Source organism: Amblyomma americanum, chromosome 6 (assembly GCF_052857255.1).
Source record: "Amblyomma americanum isolate KBUSLIRL-KWMA chromosome 6, ASM5285725v1, whole genome shotgun sequence".
NCBI classification, from domain to species: domain Eukaryota; kingdom Metazoa; phylum Arthropoda; class Arachnida; order Ixodida; family Ixodidae; genus Amblyomma; species Amblyomma americanum.
Genome location: NC_135502.1, coordinates 108,935,049 through 108,952,007, shown reverse-complemented (window position 1 = coordinate 108,952,007; position 16,959 = coordinate 108,935,049). Strand labels below are relative to the sequence as shown.

The 16,959-nt window shown below is 50.6% G+C and overlaps 1 protein-coding gene across 1 annotated transcript; it reads left to right on the top strand.

The window, feature by feature from the left end:
• LOC144094899 (uncharacterized) lies at positions 1-15,986 on the top strand. The gene is made up of 5 exons (XM_077628768.1): positions 1-131; positions 3,087-3,167; positions 7,570-7,785; positions 11,227-11,509; positions 15,533-15,986. Exons 1-5 carry the CDS (start codon positions 33-35, stop codon positions 15,865-15,867), a joined length of 1,014 nt encoding a protein of 337 aa, XP_077484894.1. The 5' UTR covers positions 1-32; the 3' UTR covers positions 15,868-15,986.
• The last annotated feature ends 973 nt before the right edge of the window (positions 15,987-16,959 follow it).

The window sequence follows — 16,959 nt, the reverse complement described above, 5'->3', positions numbered from 1 at the left end:
CGCCGCACCTGCAGACGTGCGTGGCGTACGTGATGCCCGCATTTCGGTGCACGCTGCAGCACAAGGTCTCCCTCAAGGCTTTCCTCTGCTCCGAGGGATCGTACGCCGCCGTTAAGCTATGGCTCTTCCAGGTGCGACAACGACCACGCGCACCTTAACCACCGGTGCCATTATCGCGATCGCCGCAGCGTTAAAGGCTCTTAACTAACCGTAAGCCGACGGCACCCATCTTCCAGAGAATTGCCCTATCTGCTCCGGCCGACGCTCAGCAGCCCTTGGCGTCACTTCCCAGTCGTTGGCGTCCCCTCCGCTCTGGTACAGCCGCGAGTAAAAATGATTATAATGCACTAGTGACGTGCCACAGCAGCGGCAGATAGCAACTCTCGGCGCTGCGGTTACGAACACGCCAATAACAAGAGTGGTACGTGTGTTCGCAAAGCACGGCGCCCCACCACCAGCCGCGCGATGCGATTTTCGCCTCCCCGGTGACGTCAATGCGTTAATCTTTTTTGCTCGCGACTGTACCTCTGAAGACCAGTGGTCGATATATTGTTCTACATAATATACCCTTCCCAAGATAGTGACCAACAAATCGTCATGTAACGGTGATGACAGGCTTGTGCAAGGCTTAGAACTAACTGCTCATTAAATAACTTAAGCCCTGAAGAAAACTTAACTCAGCGACACACATACAACGGATGCACACGTTTTCGAAAAAAAATTCCGATTAGCGTAGGACTGCCAACATATTAGATAGCACTGATTATTGACGGGAACCGTCATATTGCAATTTTGCAAATCGTTTTTTTTTCTTCTCAGGTGGCCCCATCGATTATATCCCCCATTAGGCTGGCAGCCCACAGGATGGATGCTAGCCTCAAGAGAATTTTCTTTTTGAGACGCAACAGCGAGACGTGATCTTATCCTGCGGTCTGTGGCATACTCGCCTGATACGTTGCTGAAAAACTAACAGACGTGCGAATGAGCTTATTTATAACCAAGCACTACATCATGATGCCCTGTCAACTTGGGCTTACAAAAAAAAAAAAACTTTAGACAGAAAGCGCTTTGCAAGTGCAAAAAAGGAATCATTCTTGACGCTTTTGAGCGTGAACTGTATACAACTGGAATCTCCATAGACTTTTCAAACGTCATCCGATAGAATAAATCACGTCACACTATTTTTTGAAAAAATTGGAATACTATGGTTTCAGAGATCGATTTCTGTGAGTTAAGTCCTACCTACAATATCGCCAGTAAAGGGTGCTCATAAACAACTCTCACTCCAGCTTCAAACCATTGCTACTCGGCGTTCAGCAGGGAAGCATCCTTGGGCCTCTGCTTTTTAGCTCATATGTTAATGACCTTGTTAAAATAGACGCAAATACTTTATTTGTCATTCATGCTGATGACACAAGTTTATTTTTCTCACATCACAGTTTACCGCTTGTGAAAAAAAGCAAATAAAGTGCTTGATCTATTTAACACCTGGAGTGAAATTAATTCTCTAACTAAAAAGGCCTCGATGGCGAAGTCAGTTCTTTTTTGCCCAAATATTGTACTGCGTCTTGGTCCTTCAGTCAGAGATTTTGTGCCAGTAACAAAGCCCTTGGGTGTTCTTTTTGAAGAAAGCATACAGTGGAACGCACATGCTGACTTCGCAAACAGTTGGTATTCTTACACGCTTCCATTTCTTTGTACCAGAACAGATTAATTTAGTTTTATAAAATACTCTTTTCGCATTCACATTAACGCATAGTTAATTTATAGATAGATAGATTTATTGAAACGAAGGCAAAGAGTTCGGCCAGGAAGATTGATATCTGGTCTGCTACTCTGCACTGGGGAAGGGCAAGAGGAGCAGAAAGAGGGTCGTGATGGGTGACGATGTGGTGGTATGTGTGTACTTCCTAAGTACATGGTTACTCGGTAGGGGGCACAGTGACTGACACAAACTTGTCCAAAATCTATTGACTGCAAAAAAAAAAAGCTGCAAAGATCATTTCTAACGCAGTATTCGACGCACACACAAAACGTATATTGTATGACCTTATATTACAACCACTACCAAACCTGTTCGACATACTTCTATTGAAACGTTACCGTGCCCGTCGCAAAATGATGCCCTTTCCTAGAAAAACTTGCAACCCTGGCTCCACATGAAAAAAAAAAACATATATAGTCATATACAACTCTGCAGTGAAGCTCCGCCCACATTTAGGACCGGCGCACAGAATTCCTCCACGGCAAAAAAGTAGTCCGTTGTTCAAACTTCTCTTGTCAGCTAAACAAGAAGCTAGTCACGAGAAAAAAAAGTTACAGGCTCTAGAATTTTGATGCCTGACTTGTTAAATAAAGTAAAACATTTCAAAGCTCATTTCGTTTGCTTTTGTGACTGGAAAGCGGAGTAATACAGGACGCCGCGGACCGTGGCCCAGTGTCAACAACTGCTGTGTTTACTTTTTAAATTTTTATTCTATTACATCATGAAAGTGTCAGATACTGAAGATTCTCTACGTTTGTATTAACTAGGGCCGCTAAATGTTGAAGTACTGCTACAAATACTTAGTGCCTCTCTTAATGAGTCGAACTAATCTGTACACTCCAAGCTTGAAAGGAATAGAAGGTGAGTAATCAGTCCTCTAGTGCACTTCCCTTTATAAAAAGTAGTGCGCTAGAAGACAGCTGACTCCTTTTTTACTCGCGTACTAGTGTGTATTGGTGTAGAGTGTAGAACAGTGCATGCGTCGTCACTAAAGTTACGTTTAACGTAAGCAATTTTATGCTCACATTTTACCCCTGTCATTTAAATGTAGATGTTTTTTTTTACATAGAATGCCGTCGCTGTGATTGTAAGGCTTTTATTTATTTCGCTCCTTTTTGTCCCTTGCTGTTTATATATGTGAATGGGGTGCTGGCCTTTGTCAAGACATTACAGGCTTTTCGCTGACACCCTACAGCATCACGAGAATTGCGATTTCGTTGTCGACACTCACATAAAGTTATTTGATTTGATTTCATACGTGCGTCAAGCCTCTTGGAGGGAGGTCTGAAACTGTAAATGCCACCTGGCTGAGCTCTTCCAGGTGGCCGGCGCACTCGAGTACCTGCACCAGCGTGAGCTCTACCACTTGGACGTTAGCCTGCGAAACGTCTTCATACTGCAGGTACGCACACCTGCATGTCGCCATCGCTACCTGACGCAATTAAGTTCAGGAGGACGGCTGAATGAAATAGATGTGTTCGGTATATGGTTTATGGGGGTTTAACGTTCCAAAGCGACTCAGGCTATGAGAGACGCCGTGGCCACCTGGGGTTCTTTAACGTGCACTGACATCGCACAATACACGGGCCTCTAGAATTTCGCCTCCATCAAAATTCGACCGCCGCGGGTGGCATCGAACCCGCGTCTTTCTGGCCGGCAGCCGAGCGCCGTAACCACTCAGCCACCGCGGCGACTGAAATCGATGTGTGTAGAATCAAACACATCAATACGTCCAGAGCTCCTTTATGATCTTTGGATTATTTTTCGTAACAATATCGCTTCGTGGTCACACATGAACCATTATAGTTCGTAAACGGCATACCTAAATACGCGCAACGAAATATTCGTTTCTCCCAAGCTAACTCTTAGGCATCCACAGCTTGAAATGCTTAAAGGCGCGGCCAACCAGATTTCAATCACGCCGTAGTAATTTCACACTGAAAGTCCACAACTTTGGAACTGTGTCTGGGAGCGCCCATATCGCATGCGTATTTACACCGGGAGCAGGGAATCCACTGGCTTTTTTAAGCCCAGAATGTTTTCAGCTCTCGATCTTTTTTTTTTTCATTGCGCGAATATGCCCTTCAGCATAAGAAGGTTACAGGAACATGTGCAGGCCGGTGTTGGTTATGAGTGCGAACAAGGCCTGTATAGGGGCCCATGGGTCCAGCTTCGAGTGTCTGGTGGTCGGCTGGGGTGGTAACCCTGAATGCCGAGATATCGCTTGCGTGCCTCCCGAAGTCCGGGCTAGTTAGCATGAAGTGAGGTAACGTCGCCTCTGTAGCAGAAGTGGGACAGAAGGGGCAGGTCAGAAGCGGTGTCTGTGATGTCCAGGAGGCCCTGACCGCAGGCGTCAGTGCAGTATCCACACGGATTCTCCTTAACACCACCTCCTCACGGCGAGTTAAATCGCCGGGAAGGTTGTATACACGCGGTGGAATTGAAGCACGCGTGGAGCGGTGGAGAAATTCCTTCTTAGGCAGTACGGCGTCTCTGGCGGATAATTTCAGCAAAATAGGCGGGCGTGGCTCTTGCGGTGAATGGGGTGCGCAGTCCGCTTCCCTAAGATGGTGCGCATTGCGTCGAGCCCAAACAACTCAAACAGGGCATCCATACGATTGCACGATGGAGCACACATCGATAACAATGTCCAGGCTACAGGCTACGCGCCGTATAAAGCTCCTACTGCTTCCGTTGAGTCGGTATATAGGAGAAGACAGTTCGGTGGTGGTATACAGAGGAGGTCCTTTAAAGTGGACAAGCCGCCACGTATGGCAATGAGCTCTGCTATCACAGAGGGAAGCAGCGCCTCTGGGGTGTAGGAACATGTCTGGCGTGTATCAGGTAAGGCTGGACCGAGAAGACTGGTGTGCAACATTATTATCTTTGGCGTTTGCGTCCGCGTAAGATTAAAGTGCGCCTTTGAAGTCTGCTGGGAGAGGAAGCTCTGTTTCTCTCACTGAGCGATGAGTGTTGCGCGTGACACTTCCCCCGATCTCCCCTCGAGCTCCCGATCTCGGCAAACACAAGCGAATATCGTCCATGAACAGCGAAAATTCGGAGAGTAGACATGAAACCGAACTTGAAGCGAACTTAGCGAAAGTTTCCGTCTGAATAGTATGCAGCTTGGTATGTGCTAAAAGAAACGGCGCGCCGTGTGGCGATTCGAAGGCTGTGCAACCACGACTAAGCCGGCGGCAGCGCGTAGCACTGCGCATGGTACAGCAATTATAATCTCATCGCTTGCTAGCCATGCACAACCCCCGCCGGCTTTGAAGTGACTATGGTGTCAAGGTGGCGTTTGTGTGCGCCCCAGGTTGGCGATAAACAAAGAACAAGCGCGCGACCTCTGCAAAAAAATGGAGGGGACACTTAAGCTTCGCCTTAAGGGAATGGCGCGATAGCGTAATAGATTAATTCCCATATATGCAGTAGGTCATTCTCTTCTTCACGTTCATAGATCCCTGGGAGTCCCCATACCCCTCCTGCCAGGTGGCTCCTGGCGCAGTGATTCATCGGTTAAGCGATGCGCCACTGCCCTGCGATTACGGCTGCTCCCAGTGTGCGGGCCAGGTTGCTCTTCGCGAGCGACTGATCATTAATTTAACTGCCACCTGCCACGGTGGACAGGTTGTGATGACACCGCAAGGTCACGTGACCTAGGTAGGCCACCTGCCTCTTATATGTTGCTCTCTGGGCGCCATCTGCCAGATCCATGCTCGTGATTCTTCACTCACAACGCCGACTCTGACCACTCCTAGACCGGATTTTCTGGTTAAAGGGGGTTTTAACGCTATCGAGTTAAAATATAGAGTGAGGTCGGCAGAAAGGGTATGTTTCTGGGCCCGCGCTCTCGCACCAGAGCGGCGCCGCAAATCTTATGGTGTTATGGAATGTTATGGGGCGATACACCGGAACGAGGTTCAGTTCGACTCAACTCGAACCTGGGGTCTACCACTGAGTCCTCCCATGTCAGCACGACCATCAACCCTCGACAACACCAGCCGTACAATAACATGCTCCACTCCATCGGAAGGCAGCCACCGCTTTCGGAATCAAGCACCTCGTGCTCGTTAGCAGAACACCTTGTTGGCCCCTAAGCCCCCGCTGCGGTTTGTAGCCACTTGGTGGCATCTCTAATAGGCGACGATTGCTGCTTAAGTAGCGCAATAAACTATCATGCTCTGCAACAATCACCCAGTAACATGTAACCGTGGTACTGCGCGCAAGTTGTGTCGTCCGTCTTTCACGTTCGCCTCATAGAGGCGCTGCAGGGCGCGCGGGTTTCGACACAAGCGAGACGGCGTTGCGCCGGCTTCTACGTGCCATATCGGTTGGCGAGAAGCATTGCATCCGAATTCCAGTACTGCCTGAAAACCTCTGGTTTTTCTAATAGGTGCGATAATGGCATTCCGCCTGTTTCTGGTTTTTCTAGGGGTAAAACGATCTCCGTCATGATCTGTTGACCGTCCTATGCGCAGCTCTGCTGCTCTGTTAACCTCTGCGCCGAGATTGTCTATGAGCCTGCGCGCGCTGAATGCTGCCGGCGAATATGGAGATGCCAGCAGGTCTCTGAGCAGCAGTAGCCACGAGTCTGATTCATAGCGATCTCTGGCGCGCCCACTTCAGTTGTGACGCCTCGCATTCGGAAGGTGTTGGGTTCGATCCACAGAGCCCAGCGACGCCGGCTGCCCACTGGTTTTCTAATGAATACAAGATTTCCACTCTCCTGGCCATTGATTCGTTCCGCCGTCGAACAATCTAAATGCGTGCCTCGTGCGGTAAAACCCCACTTCTGTCGGCTTCCATGGCGGGCAGGCAGCCATTGGAAAGTGACTAGCGGGAATTAAATCGGGTGTCAAAGGGCTTAGTGAGTTTAGAAGGACAAATGAGGCGTATACAGTGCTAAGAGGTGGGCACGTACAATGCTATCGTGATACTGTAGAAGCTTGGGCAAGTTGGTGTGACATGGTTTGGTGTGACATGGACTTGTCACGTCTTTTGTCCCCTGCGCTGCTGAAAAAACAATGCTATCGTGTTCATCCAAATCAGCGCTCTTGAAAACACACACACGCACGCACGCACACACACACACGCGCACGCACGCACGCACGCACGAACGCGCGCACACACACACGCACGCACACGCACACACACGCACACACACACACACGCACGCACGCACACACGCACACACGCGCGCGCGCGCGCGCACACACACACATGCTGCTCTGATTCCCAGCAAGCCAATAAGCTATCGTGGATTATCGGACAGACGAGAACTAGGGGTGGGATTCCTCATCAATCGGGATATAGCTGCCAAAATAGAGGAATACTATAGTATTAGCGAGAGGGCGCCAGTTATCATAATTAGGCTTAATAAGAGGTACAAACTGAAGGTGGTACACGCTTACCCACCTACATACAACCATGTCGACCAAATCGTCAAAAGCTTTTATGAAGACGTGGAATCTTCAATGAGCAAAGCAAAAACAAGTACACTGTACTGATGGGCTGCATCAATGCCAAGGTAGAAAAGAAAAAAGCAGGCTGGAGACCTTTCAGCAGGCAACTATGGCACAGGCTCTTGGAATAGCAGGGCGGAGTTATTAATAGAGTTCGCAGAGAGAACTTAATATACGAATCATGAATACCTTCTTCCGTATCCGAGTGCTTGGCCTCTGGGTCCAGCATGATGGCAAGCCCACCCACACCATTGCTACTCTTCGCTGGTTCGTGCTCAGTATCGCCCGTATGGTAGAGAAATGCCTGGCCTGAGAGAGAAATGCGTGTCGCTCTGGCAGGCGGACCGTGCCGTGTTGGGCGGCCTGGCGAGCCTGCAGCCCAGCCGGCTGGTGTCGGCTTCCGACGTGCGGGTGGACAGCGTGTTCGCACCGCCCGACGTCATCGCATCGCGCATCGGGCTGCCCCCCAGCGGCGACGTGCAGGCGGACCGCGTCGACGTCTGGGCGCTATGCACGCTCGTGGCCGAGGCGCTCACCTGCCACTGGCGATGGAAGGTGCGTGCTCGTCAGGCCTGGCAGCGTCAACCAAGGCATATTACTCAGTTTGGGGTGTTCCCACGAAGCTAAGCAGATAATTGCGCAGCAGTAATTCTTTCTCTGAGACCTTTCACCGTGATCACGGATATCTGTGCCTTTATAAACACGGAACAATGCTCGATGATGCCTGTTTATTTGAACACTTGCGCCGGAGAATACATGTTTCAATAAAAATTGGGAATAATTTCGAGATTGCAGGAACCTGATTTTTGTAAGCAACAGTTCTTTGAAGAGCGGATCCGAAAAAGGTTAAACTCTTGACAGCGTAAAATCATCAGAAGGCAGGAGGGAGGGAGGGCACAGTCAGCTAGCCGACGTTTCGACAAGAGGACTTGTCTTCCCCTCATATTCACAAACGCCCCTTTCTTTAACGTGATAAGACGGTGACGTGGTAGCACATGGGTTTCGCGTTTCGATGCAAGCGAAACGCCGAAGACGCCCGTGCACTGTGCCGAGTGAGTGCACCTTAAACAACCCCAGGTATCGAAATTAAACAGGAGCTCATGAGCAGTGGGAGGAGGCGCTGTCCAGCTCCGCCATCGTTAGTCCGACGACGTTAGACCGATGCTACTCCATCGTTAGTCCAAGTTATTGCTACCGCCAACACCCTTCACTACGGCACCTCTTTTTCTCTATCTTCTTTCCCTCCTTTCTTGATCCCTTCCCCACGAGTGCGGTTAAGGTGTCCACCGGCAGCGAGACAGTAACTGCTATACTTCACTCGACGAGAAAACGAAAGAGCGAGAGAAAGACTTTTATTTGCTAATAAATTAAGTTCTAGGAGAACTTTATTCTAGGAGAACGGGTAGAGCCCTCTGTCCATTGCCCCTACAGCGGCTGCCGCAGTCTTCGCCCGGTCCACAAGTCTCACCTGGTCACCTTGCTAATTGCTGGATCGGATAGCCTTCCAACTGCCCCAGTGTGGTATTATGTATGCTGGGCACCGCCGTATTTTTTGGCAGTCCCATGCAGTGTTATGCAGTAAGGCCCTTTCCCTGCATGCCGGACAAACTGCCTGCTTATGCGGCGCGGTGCAGTGCATTTTACTGATCATATAGAGCCATCGGTATGTGGCAGTTTAGAGGTGGCGCCAAATCACATCCTGCTCATTAGAGTAGGGAGGTCGATAGCGTCTCCTAGCCTCCCTGAGGTGCTCGAGGATATGGCCATACGTGACCTCGAGCAATGGCATCAGCCATATAGTTCCAGACCAGGACTATGTTTTCTGGCGCCCCTATAATGTGGTGTTTCGTTACGGGGTTCTCGCCCCCTAGCTTATAGAGGATGCATAGAGCGCTCTCCCCCGGCGGCCATGCAGGTAGCTGGGGCACGGCGCTTGCGAGTCGGTGACAGTTAATAACGACCCTCCTCTTCTGTAATATTCGGAGATAGCGAGACCAAGCGCAGCCTCCTCGGCTTCAGTCGAATGGCAGACTCGAAATTTGAAGCTTAATTGCGACCTCCTTGCGTATATAGAGTGGATCGCCGTCGTCACCGTCTCCAATTTCATCGAGTGACAGGCAGCGTCTACGTAAACTACGTACAGGGGGAGTCGGGAGAGCTCTGTACGATGCCTGATGTCCGTGGCGTCGATTGTCCCCTTGATTTTTCTGATGCTGTCTCTGTTTCCGAGTGTTCCGCGTAGAGCTCTGCCGGTGGTGTACCGAAGCAGTCTCTCCTTATGCGAGGCGAGTAGGGCTTCTTGTTGTTCTAGGTAATTGTCTCACACCCCGAGGTCTATCAGCTTACTGGTAGAGGTCCGCTTGGGTTTGCCCAGGGCGACTTTCTAAGCCTTGCGGAGCATGGCCTCTACCTGCTCGGTATCGGCTGCAAATAACCGAAAAGGCTTCAGGGAAGAGGACAAGGTCAGGCTGACAAGAGCCCTGGTCGTTAGCAGGGCTGCGTACAGCTTGCCGTACGAGCATTTCACCCAACTTGAGAGGGACGCATTTCACAGTACTTTAAAACGAATTCCTTTCCTCCCCAACTTCTAGGAGAGAATGCAGAAAGAAATATTATAGACAAACTAACGTTAGCACAACAGTCAATTTTCCAGCCATGCTTTTGGCGCCTGATAGCCTTATTGCCCAAGTGCCATAAAACACATACACACATGCGCACAAATCTGTCGATAATCAATTATTACTACTCATTTTTAAACGCTGTGAAATACATTTATTGCAATATACACGATCTTAGGGACTGCACATGTCGAAGGGGCTGTATTCGTGAAATGGCTAGCGCAAGGGTCACGCGCTTCCCATCTAAGCATAGGTGCAGATATGTGCACATAGGGAAAAAGATGATGGAACTTTAGTTGGATGGCCGACCAAGCCGACGGAACTCTGTTGCGAGGGCAGCGGGACGCACACCCGTGTTTCGGCCTCTCGTCCCTGCCACGTCGAGCGCAGCTGGGGGAGAAGATGCGCCCATGAGACGTTTTCCTACAGTCGTATACAACGCAAGAGCGAAGCAGCAAACACCCGCTCAAAGAAGGCCCTCCAGCCAATAGCGTGGACATATTCTGATGCGGTCGCGGTAAATCCCATTGAACCTGCTAGCTTGACATCCCCGGGGGCGGCAGATGAAAGGAGACTAACCACGGCTTAATCGGGTTAACCGCGGCGTCATGAAAATTGGCCAACGCCATTGGCTGGAGGACCTCCTTTGAGGGTAATCTGTCGCATCGTTCTTGAGCTGTACCCGACTATAGCAATGATCCAGTAAGGCTACAGCATTCCCATCATTCCAAATTTCGGCACTGAATGCGTTCGTGTTAATAAAACTTTCAAATCCTTTCAATGTTTACGTCGTGCTGCCTAACGTGCTCAAGTCAGCGATATAGCTACCGTATTCGCGCATGTGGTGCTTCTTTTGCTCCGCGACATTGCGCCAGTCTCACCTTCTCAGCCTATAGCTTAATCCGCAGTGCTTGTTGCCGCTCTGCCTCGCCAGCGCCCATACCCACGCCACTCTACGCTGAGCTGCTTGTTGTTGTTAGTGGAAATATTTATTAATAAAATAACAATGGACGGAAAAGTTGTTGCTAGCCGTGGCATCTGCGACCGGAACCTGAGCTGTGACTAGCGGGAATTAAAGGACAGGGAGACGACAGGTAGCGGGTAAGAATGGGGGGAGCGATAGTGAGAAAGGATAGGGGTAGGAGTAATATACACTATGTATAAATAAATAATATGGAAATAAATGCAGATGCTGCGCCGCGCATGATTAGAGTAATCGGTGCAGGGGCGTGCAATTGCTTGGTTGGGGGGACCCTTTTCCCCTCCCTTCCTCGTTCGCAGCGTTGGCTGTTCCTCCAGCTAGCAGATACAGCTATAAGAGTGTCGTTCGTCAGCTCGCCGGATTTTTGTGGACATTTGCCCACCGTGACGTCTGCAGGTGCGCAAGTTCCTGGTGCTGAGCAAGAGCCGCGAGCGCAGCATGGCTGAGCGGCTCTCGTTGCTGGCCGAGTACGTGACGAGCCGCTTCACGAGCGCCGCCTGTCTGCGCCGCTACCTGCATAAGCACTTCCGCGGAGGCCAGCGCGTCGACGACGACGAGGTGTCGGCGCTGGCGGCGCTGCTCGCGCTGGGGCTACGCGTGGACGTGTCCGCCCGGAGGCCCGTGGCCGCCGTGCGGGCCCACAAATACTGGCACGACGCCCCGGCCAGGTCGCCCACATGTGAGTGAGAACGCGCCGAAACGGGAATGTTGAAATGATGCGCGCTGCGGGCCGGTGGCGCCGGGGCTTTGGGTTTCTTATTGTCGGATGTTAGATGTTCCTTAATGGCGGGCTTTCTATCGGAAAACAGGACCCACGATGCTGGCGAAGAAGCAAAAATTGTCGGCGTTTATTTATTTATTTCAATTTGAAAGCATTATATGGCCCGTCGGCAACGAAACACGGCGTTGTTTTCCAGCAGCAGTTCTCCGGCAACCCCGATGACGTCACCATGGTCTCGCATTATCTCAGTAGTTCATCAAAAGATGATGATGGGTGGAAAGACATTAGACTATACAGTAGTAGTTAGTAATAGCTGCTTATAGCGATAGTGGTAGCTTTGGAATGATAAGGAACGCGTTATAATGATGGTCACTAATGACAATGGCAATAAAGGCATTGGGATGAAGGCCTTCAGGGCCTTTATGTTAAAAGCCTTTAGGTCAAGTGCTTTTACGCTACAGGCCATTTGGCATGTCCTTTAGGGTAAAGGCATTTGGGTTAAAGGTGCTTTCGCATTCACAGCACGTAAGGATCTTAAGTGCCCATCGCAACTTTTTGGTTTGGTGTCTTATAATTACGTTGTTCTCAAACTTGAAAATTAGACTTCTTTGGTCTCCGTTCTCGGATTTCGCGTCTTCGTTGTAGTATAGTATTAGCATGTCGTAGTCGTCGGAATAATCGGTTGTCATGTTAAGCGCTCGTAGTATGTTTACTATGGAAAGAGGATATACGACATGAGTGGAGGAATCCGTAACCGGTCGATGGTGATCACCGAAACCACCCGGAAAGTGGCTACCGTAGAAGGAGGAGGGTAACACGAAAGCGGAGGATGGTTAGCACTGAAGGAGGAGGGTGAGGCGAGAGCATTAAAAGGTGCAACCGCTGGGTGGTTGCCCCGGGAATCACCCGGTTAGTAGTTACCATGGAAGGAGGAGGGTACGGCGAGAGCGTAATTAAGGCACAACCGCTGGGTGGTTGCCATTTGAATCACCCGTAGGGTAGTTACAATGGAAGTAGGAGGGTAAACGAGTGTTGCAAGACGTAACCGGAAGGTGGTTACCACAGGAACCGTCCAGAAGGTGGTTACCGTGGAAGGACGAGGGTGGGGCGAGAGCGGAGGGACCCAGAACCGGAGAATGGCTACCGTGATAGGAAGATGCTATGGCGAGAGCGTAAAGAGGCTACCGGTGGGTGGTTGCCACGGAATGACCGTGAGGGTATAGTTATCCTGGAAGCAAGAGGAGGCTTTGACAAGAGCGTACGTAGTAATGCGTAACCGGAGGTGGTTAACGCGGGAACCGTCCAAAAGGTGGTTACCCTGGAAGGAGGAGGATGTGGTGAGAGCTGAGAATGCTTCCTGTGAAAGGAAGATGGCATGGCGAAGCATAGGAAAGCTTATCGGGAGGGTGGTTAATGTGAAAAGAATGTATGGCGAGAGCGTAATTAAAGCGCAAACGGAGGGGGGTTGTCACGGGATCGTCCTAGGAGTAGTTACCCTGGAAACAAGAGGAGGAGGGTTTGACCATCCGGAGGGTGTTTAACGTAGAAGGAGAGAGTATGGCGAGAACGCAGGAATACAGCACAGGCAATCTGCGGCAGCTGCTGCGAAACGCGACGCCCGAGGAGAGGATTATCGGCGACGCTGCACTTCTATAGAGAACGTACTGGAGAGGGGACCTAGACGAAAAGCGACTGTGTGCGCAAAACTAAAGAGAGCGCCATAGAACCATACAGATGTGAGGTCGCTCTCGTATCTCTACCACAACATATCTTAAAGTATAAATACCTTAACAGCTGTCCCTGAATGTTGCGCTAACCAATGGTAACCATCTCGTCAATTTTTTTCTCTGCTGCTCGGAGGTTTAGGTAAATGAAACAATGTCGGCACTGAATTAAATCTCTCCAAGGAAGTGGTATGAGTGCAGGCTCAACTTCGTCCTTTGTAAAGCGAATTTATGCAGCTCCATTCCGAGTGCAGCACCATGCAACCGCGCATGCGCACGCTCGGACACTTGGAGCGATAAATTTAGTTTAACTGGCGCTTTCAGCGGTTGAAGACCAGCTGCGAAATGCCGCTCTCGCCAGTTCTACATCAAGCAGCACGGGCCTGGAGATCTAAGGGCCCTCGGAAGATGGCGTTACGCGATATGATGTTAGGCAAAGAGAGCGAAGAACCGACCTTGCCATGAAACCATACAGTCCAGAAGGTCTAATCGAATACAATTTTATACTTCACACTTTCGTTTTTTCGACGGCCATTACACCGAATTGTTTGCTTTGTGATGAAAAACAGCGTCTTTTTTTGCTCAAAATATTTTGGCGTGGCTAAATGAGTCCGTGCCTCAAAATGGCGGAGTCGCCATCCATATATAGGACTTGAACATTTTTGTTTGTGCTACTCCACAAGGATGGAAATATCTTTTGTAAATACATGGCTTTATCGACTTCAGTTTCGCCGTCGGTTTGTCGCAGTTTTGGGCGGACGTTCGTTCGAGTTTTCCAGGAATGGAAGCTAAACACGTATTTCACGCTTTTCGTTTTTGTATCTTCCATCGTCGTCCAGAGAAGCAAGAAATGCATTACAGGAAAAGCACAAGTTGGCTCCATCCAGTAGACGTTGAATTCCAGAGCGGCGCGTCCATCTGCTTCTTCGAAGCCTTGAGAAGCAGTGGTGTTGACCCGGGAATCGTGCGGCAGCGTTCTTTCGAACGCACACAACGACGGATCGACGGCGCGGACAGAAATTGTTCATTTTAAACGTCCCGAAGTGACGCATGGGTTATGAGGGAAGCGCAGATTCGTTGTGGAGGCTCCGGATCAATTTACACATCGCGCTCCCACGGGTGCCTTTTGCGTTCCGCCTGCATCGAAACGTGGCCGCCACGGTCGGGGTGGAATCCGTTGAATAATCTGCATCCGTTCGTTGCTTACCCCGAAGCTGCAGGGCGAACACAACCTTGACGGCGTGAACTTTTCACCCTCCCATCGCCACGCGTGTCGTCCCGACGCCACGGCTTCTTTTCTGATCGATATGGCCGCTTGGGCAACGCGCGCTGCTGCCAGTGGCCAGACGAATCTTCGCTGTCATTCGAGATCCTTCGAAGGCCGTCACGTCGTGCTTTCCTTTCGCGGCGCAGTGGTTCCTTTATCGTATACCTTAGTTGGATAGCACTAGGACGAAATGTTTTGGAACGTTTGGCGCTTCAGATTTCCGCGTGCTGTTCGGCATCAGGTTCGGGCTATGATCGCCTGAATCTGCCTGCCGAGCTCGGTAAAGCATTTCGTGCTTAAAACTCGAGCAGATACCGGAGGGCGTGAGTGCAGAATGGAAACACAGAGGCGGTGTATGTAAGAGTCTTCAAAGCAATATATGATCGAAGGTTGCAGCGTGACATAACAATGTCAAGCTACCACCATCCTATATACGTCACACTGGTCCGGAAGTTTGCAAATAGGTTTATGGGCAATCGCTTTTGTCGCGCGTGTGACTTGTGCGAGTGCGGTGGTTTTCAGAGAGATCAGCGGGAAGTGCGTGGCCGCGCGAAGAGGCGCCTCCAGGAAAGTTATCCGGAATAGGGATGTTGGACGCCTTCGCACTGTGCGCAGCCTGCCGACAGCCACTGACAGAATGCAAAATGCTTCTGTCTGCCTACAATGGTTTCAGAAACCGCGAGTGCCCCACTGACCTTTTCCCGCTGGGACCCAGTGTATAGCAGAGCGCCTAAATGTGGCTTCTGTCCACATTCATATTGCCTTCTTACCAATTTCTTCAAAACAGGGTCCGTCTATAAATTTCTGCCCTATCATCGACAGCCATATGCTAGCCAGTTGAACGGCGAATCTGATGAGCATTACTCAGTGCAGTCATTAAAGGGCGCCGTACTGTAGATTTCATATTGAGAGGGTGGAGGGCTGGAGGCGAGTGAGCGGGCCCCGTCCCCTCGGCCATGCTCCTGCCGCTGACCGATTCGGCTTGCGCAGCGCCTGTGGAGAACGCGGTCGAGTCGTCGCTGGATAACACGACCACGTGCACGTGGGAAGCTTCCAGCGCCGAGCTGCACTACCGGCGCGTCTCCCCCGACGAGGAGGACTCGGAGGACGAAGAGGACGAAGGCGCAGAGCCACTTCGGCAGCATTCGGACGCGGCGAGCGCCGACGCTGCCATGGTGCTGCTGCCGCACGGTCCACCGGCGCCACGCTCGGCTCCGCAGCAGCGGCTCGCGGGTGACCGGCCGCCGGGCTCCCTGGCCGCCCGCACGCGCCGCTGGCTTGCCGTCCTGATGGGGCGCCAGCTGCCGCCTGCGCCGCTCGACTAACTGCGAGCTGGCGATGGCCTCCCCGGCGGTGCACACGGACTGCGGCGCGGCAACGGTGCCGCCGCATGTGTGAACGCAGTATCGGCGACGGATCGATTCCGCACCCCATTAGCAACAAATTTGCCCCTGTTTCGATAAAGATAGCGTCAATAGTTTTGTAATCATGGTACGAGAATTATACAGTAAACGTGAAAACGCTAGTTTGGTAGTGAATTTGCAGCGCTGTGTTGCACTGAAAACGCAACAAAACACGTTGCTCCACTTTCGTTTCATTCACGCTTCGACTAAAGGCAATTGACCTTGTGCGGCCACGCATCAGCCTGCAAGGACTGCACTTGCTACTGCTCTGTATAAATTCTGACTTGGCTGTACCGGGATTCGAGCTGTGATGAACTACACCTAGACCGAGTACTTTCCGCTTTTAACCGAGAAATACCGATAAATATTCGCCGATAAAATAAAAAAAAATATGGAATCGGATGTAACCGAAAAGCAGCGGTTTCTGGCCGTCCTGAGGCTGGTCGATGGCCGTTTTTCGCCGAGAAACAATCCTCCTCCTTTGCCTTTCAAAAGCAGAACCGCCGAGGAGGCACTCAGGGCAGTATACCACCGATATCTTAAACCCTGGTTGATTAGAATATTGCCACAACGCTTCGTTTCCTCTTTTCAAGAGCGCAGTGGCCACGACCGCAGAACGACCGAGGTAGGTTCAGTGCCAATTGGATAGCGGCGTGCTTGCGTCACGGTGTGGTATTTAGCGCGAAAGAACAAATTTTACCGGTGATTCGTAGCACCATTCTGCTTGAATCTAAGGCGAAGAAACCTCGGATTAGGCCGAGCTCATGGGCAAAAGCAGAAGTCTTCCCGATTGAGAGTTCTGGATCACGGCTCTCACGAAAAGCTCCAGAAACTGCACCATTAAGTTACTCTCTCATTTATTAGGTCCTGAACAACAAAGGCATCTCCACAGTGAGCCCCTCAGGATGATTTTTTTAGCCTTTTGACGATGTTGTGATGCATTAATGCAAAGTTTCACTTTTCACCAAATGCACCGATGCTGTCAGAGAGAGGAGCCGAAAGCTCAGAGCACTT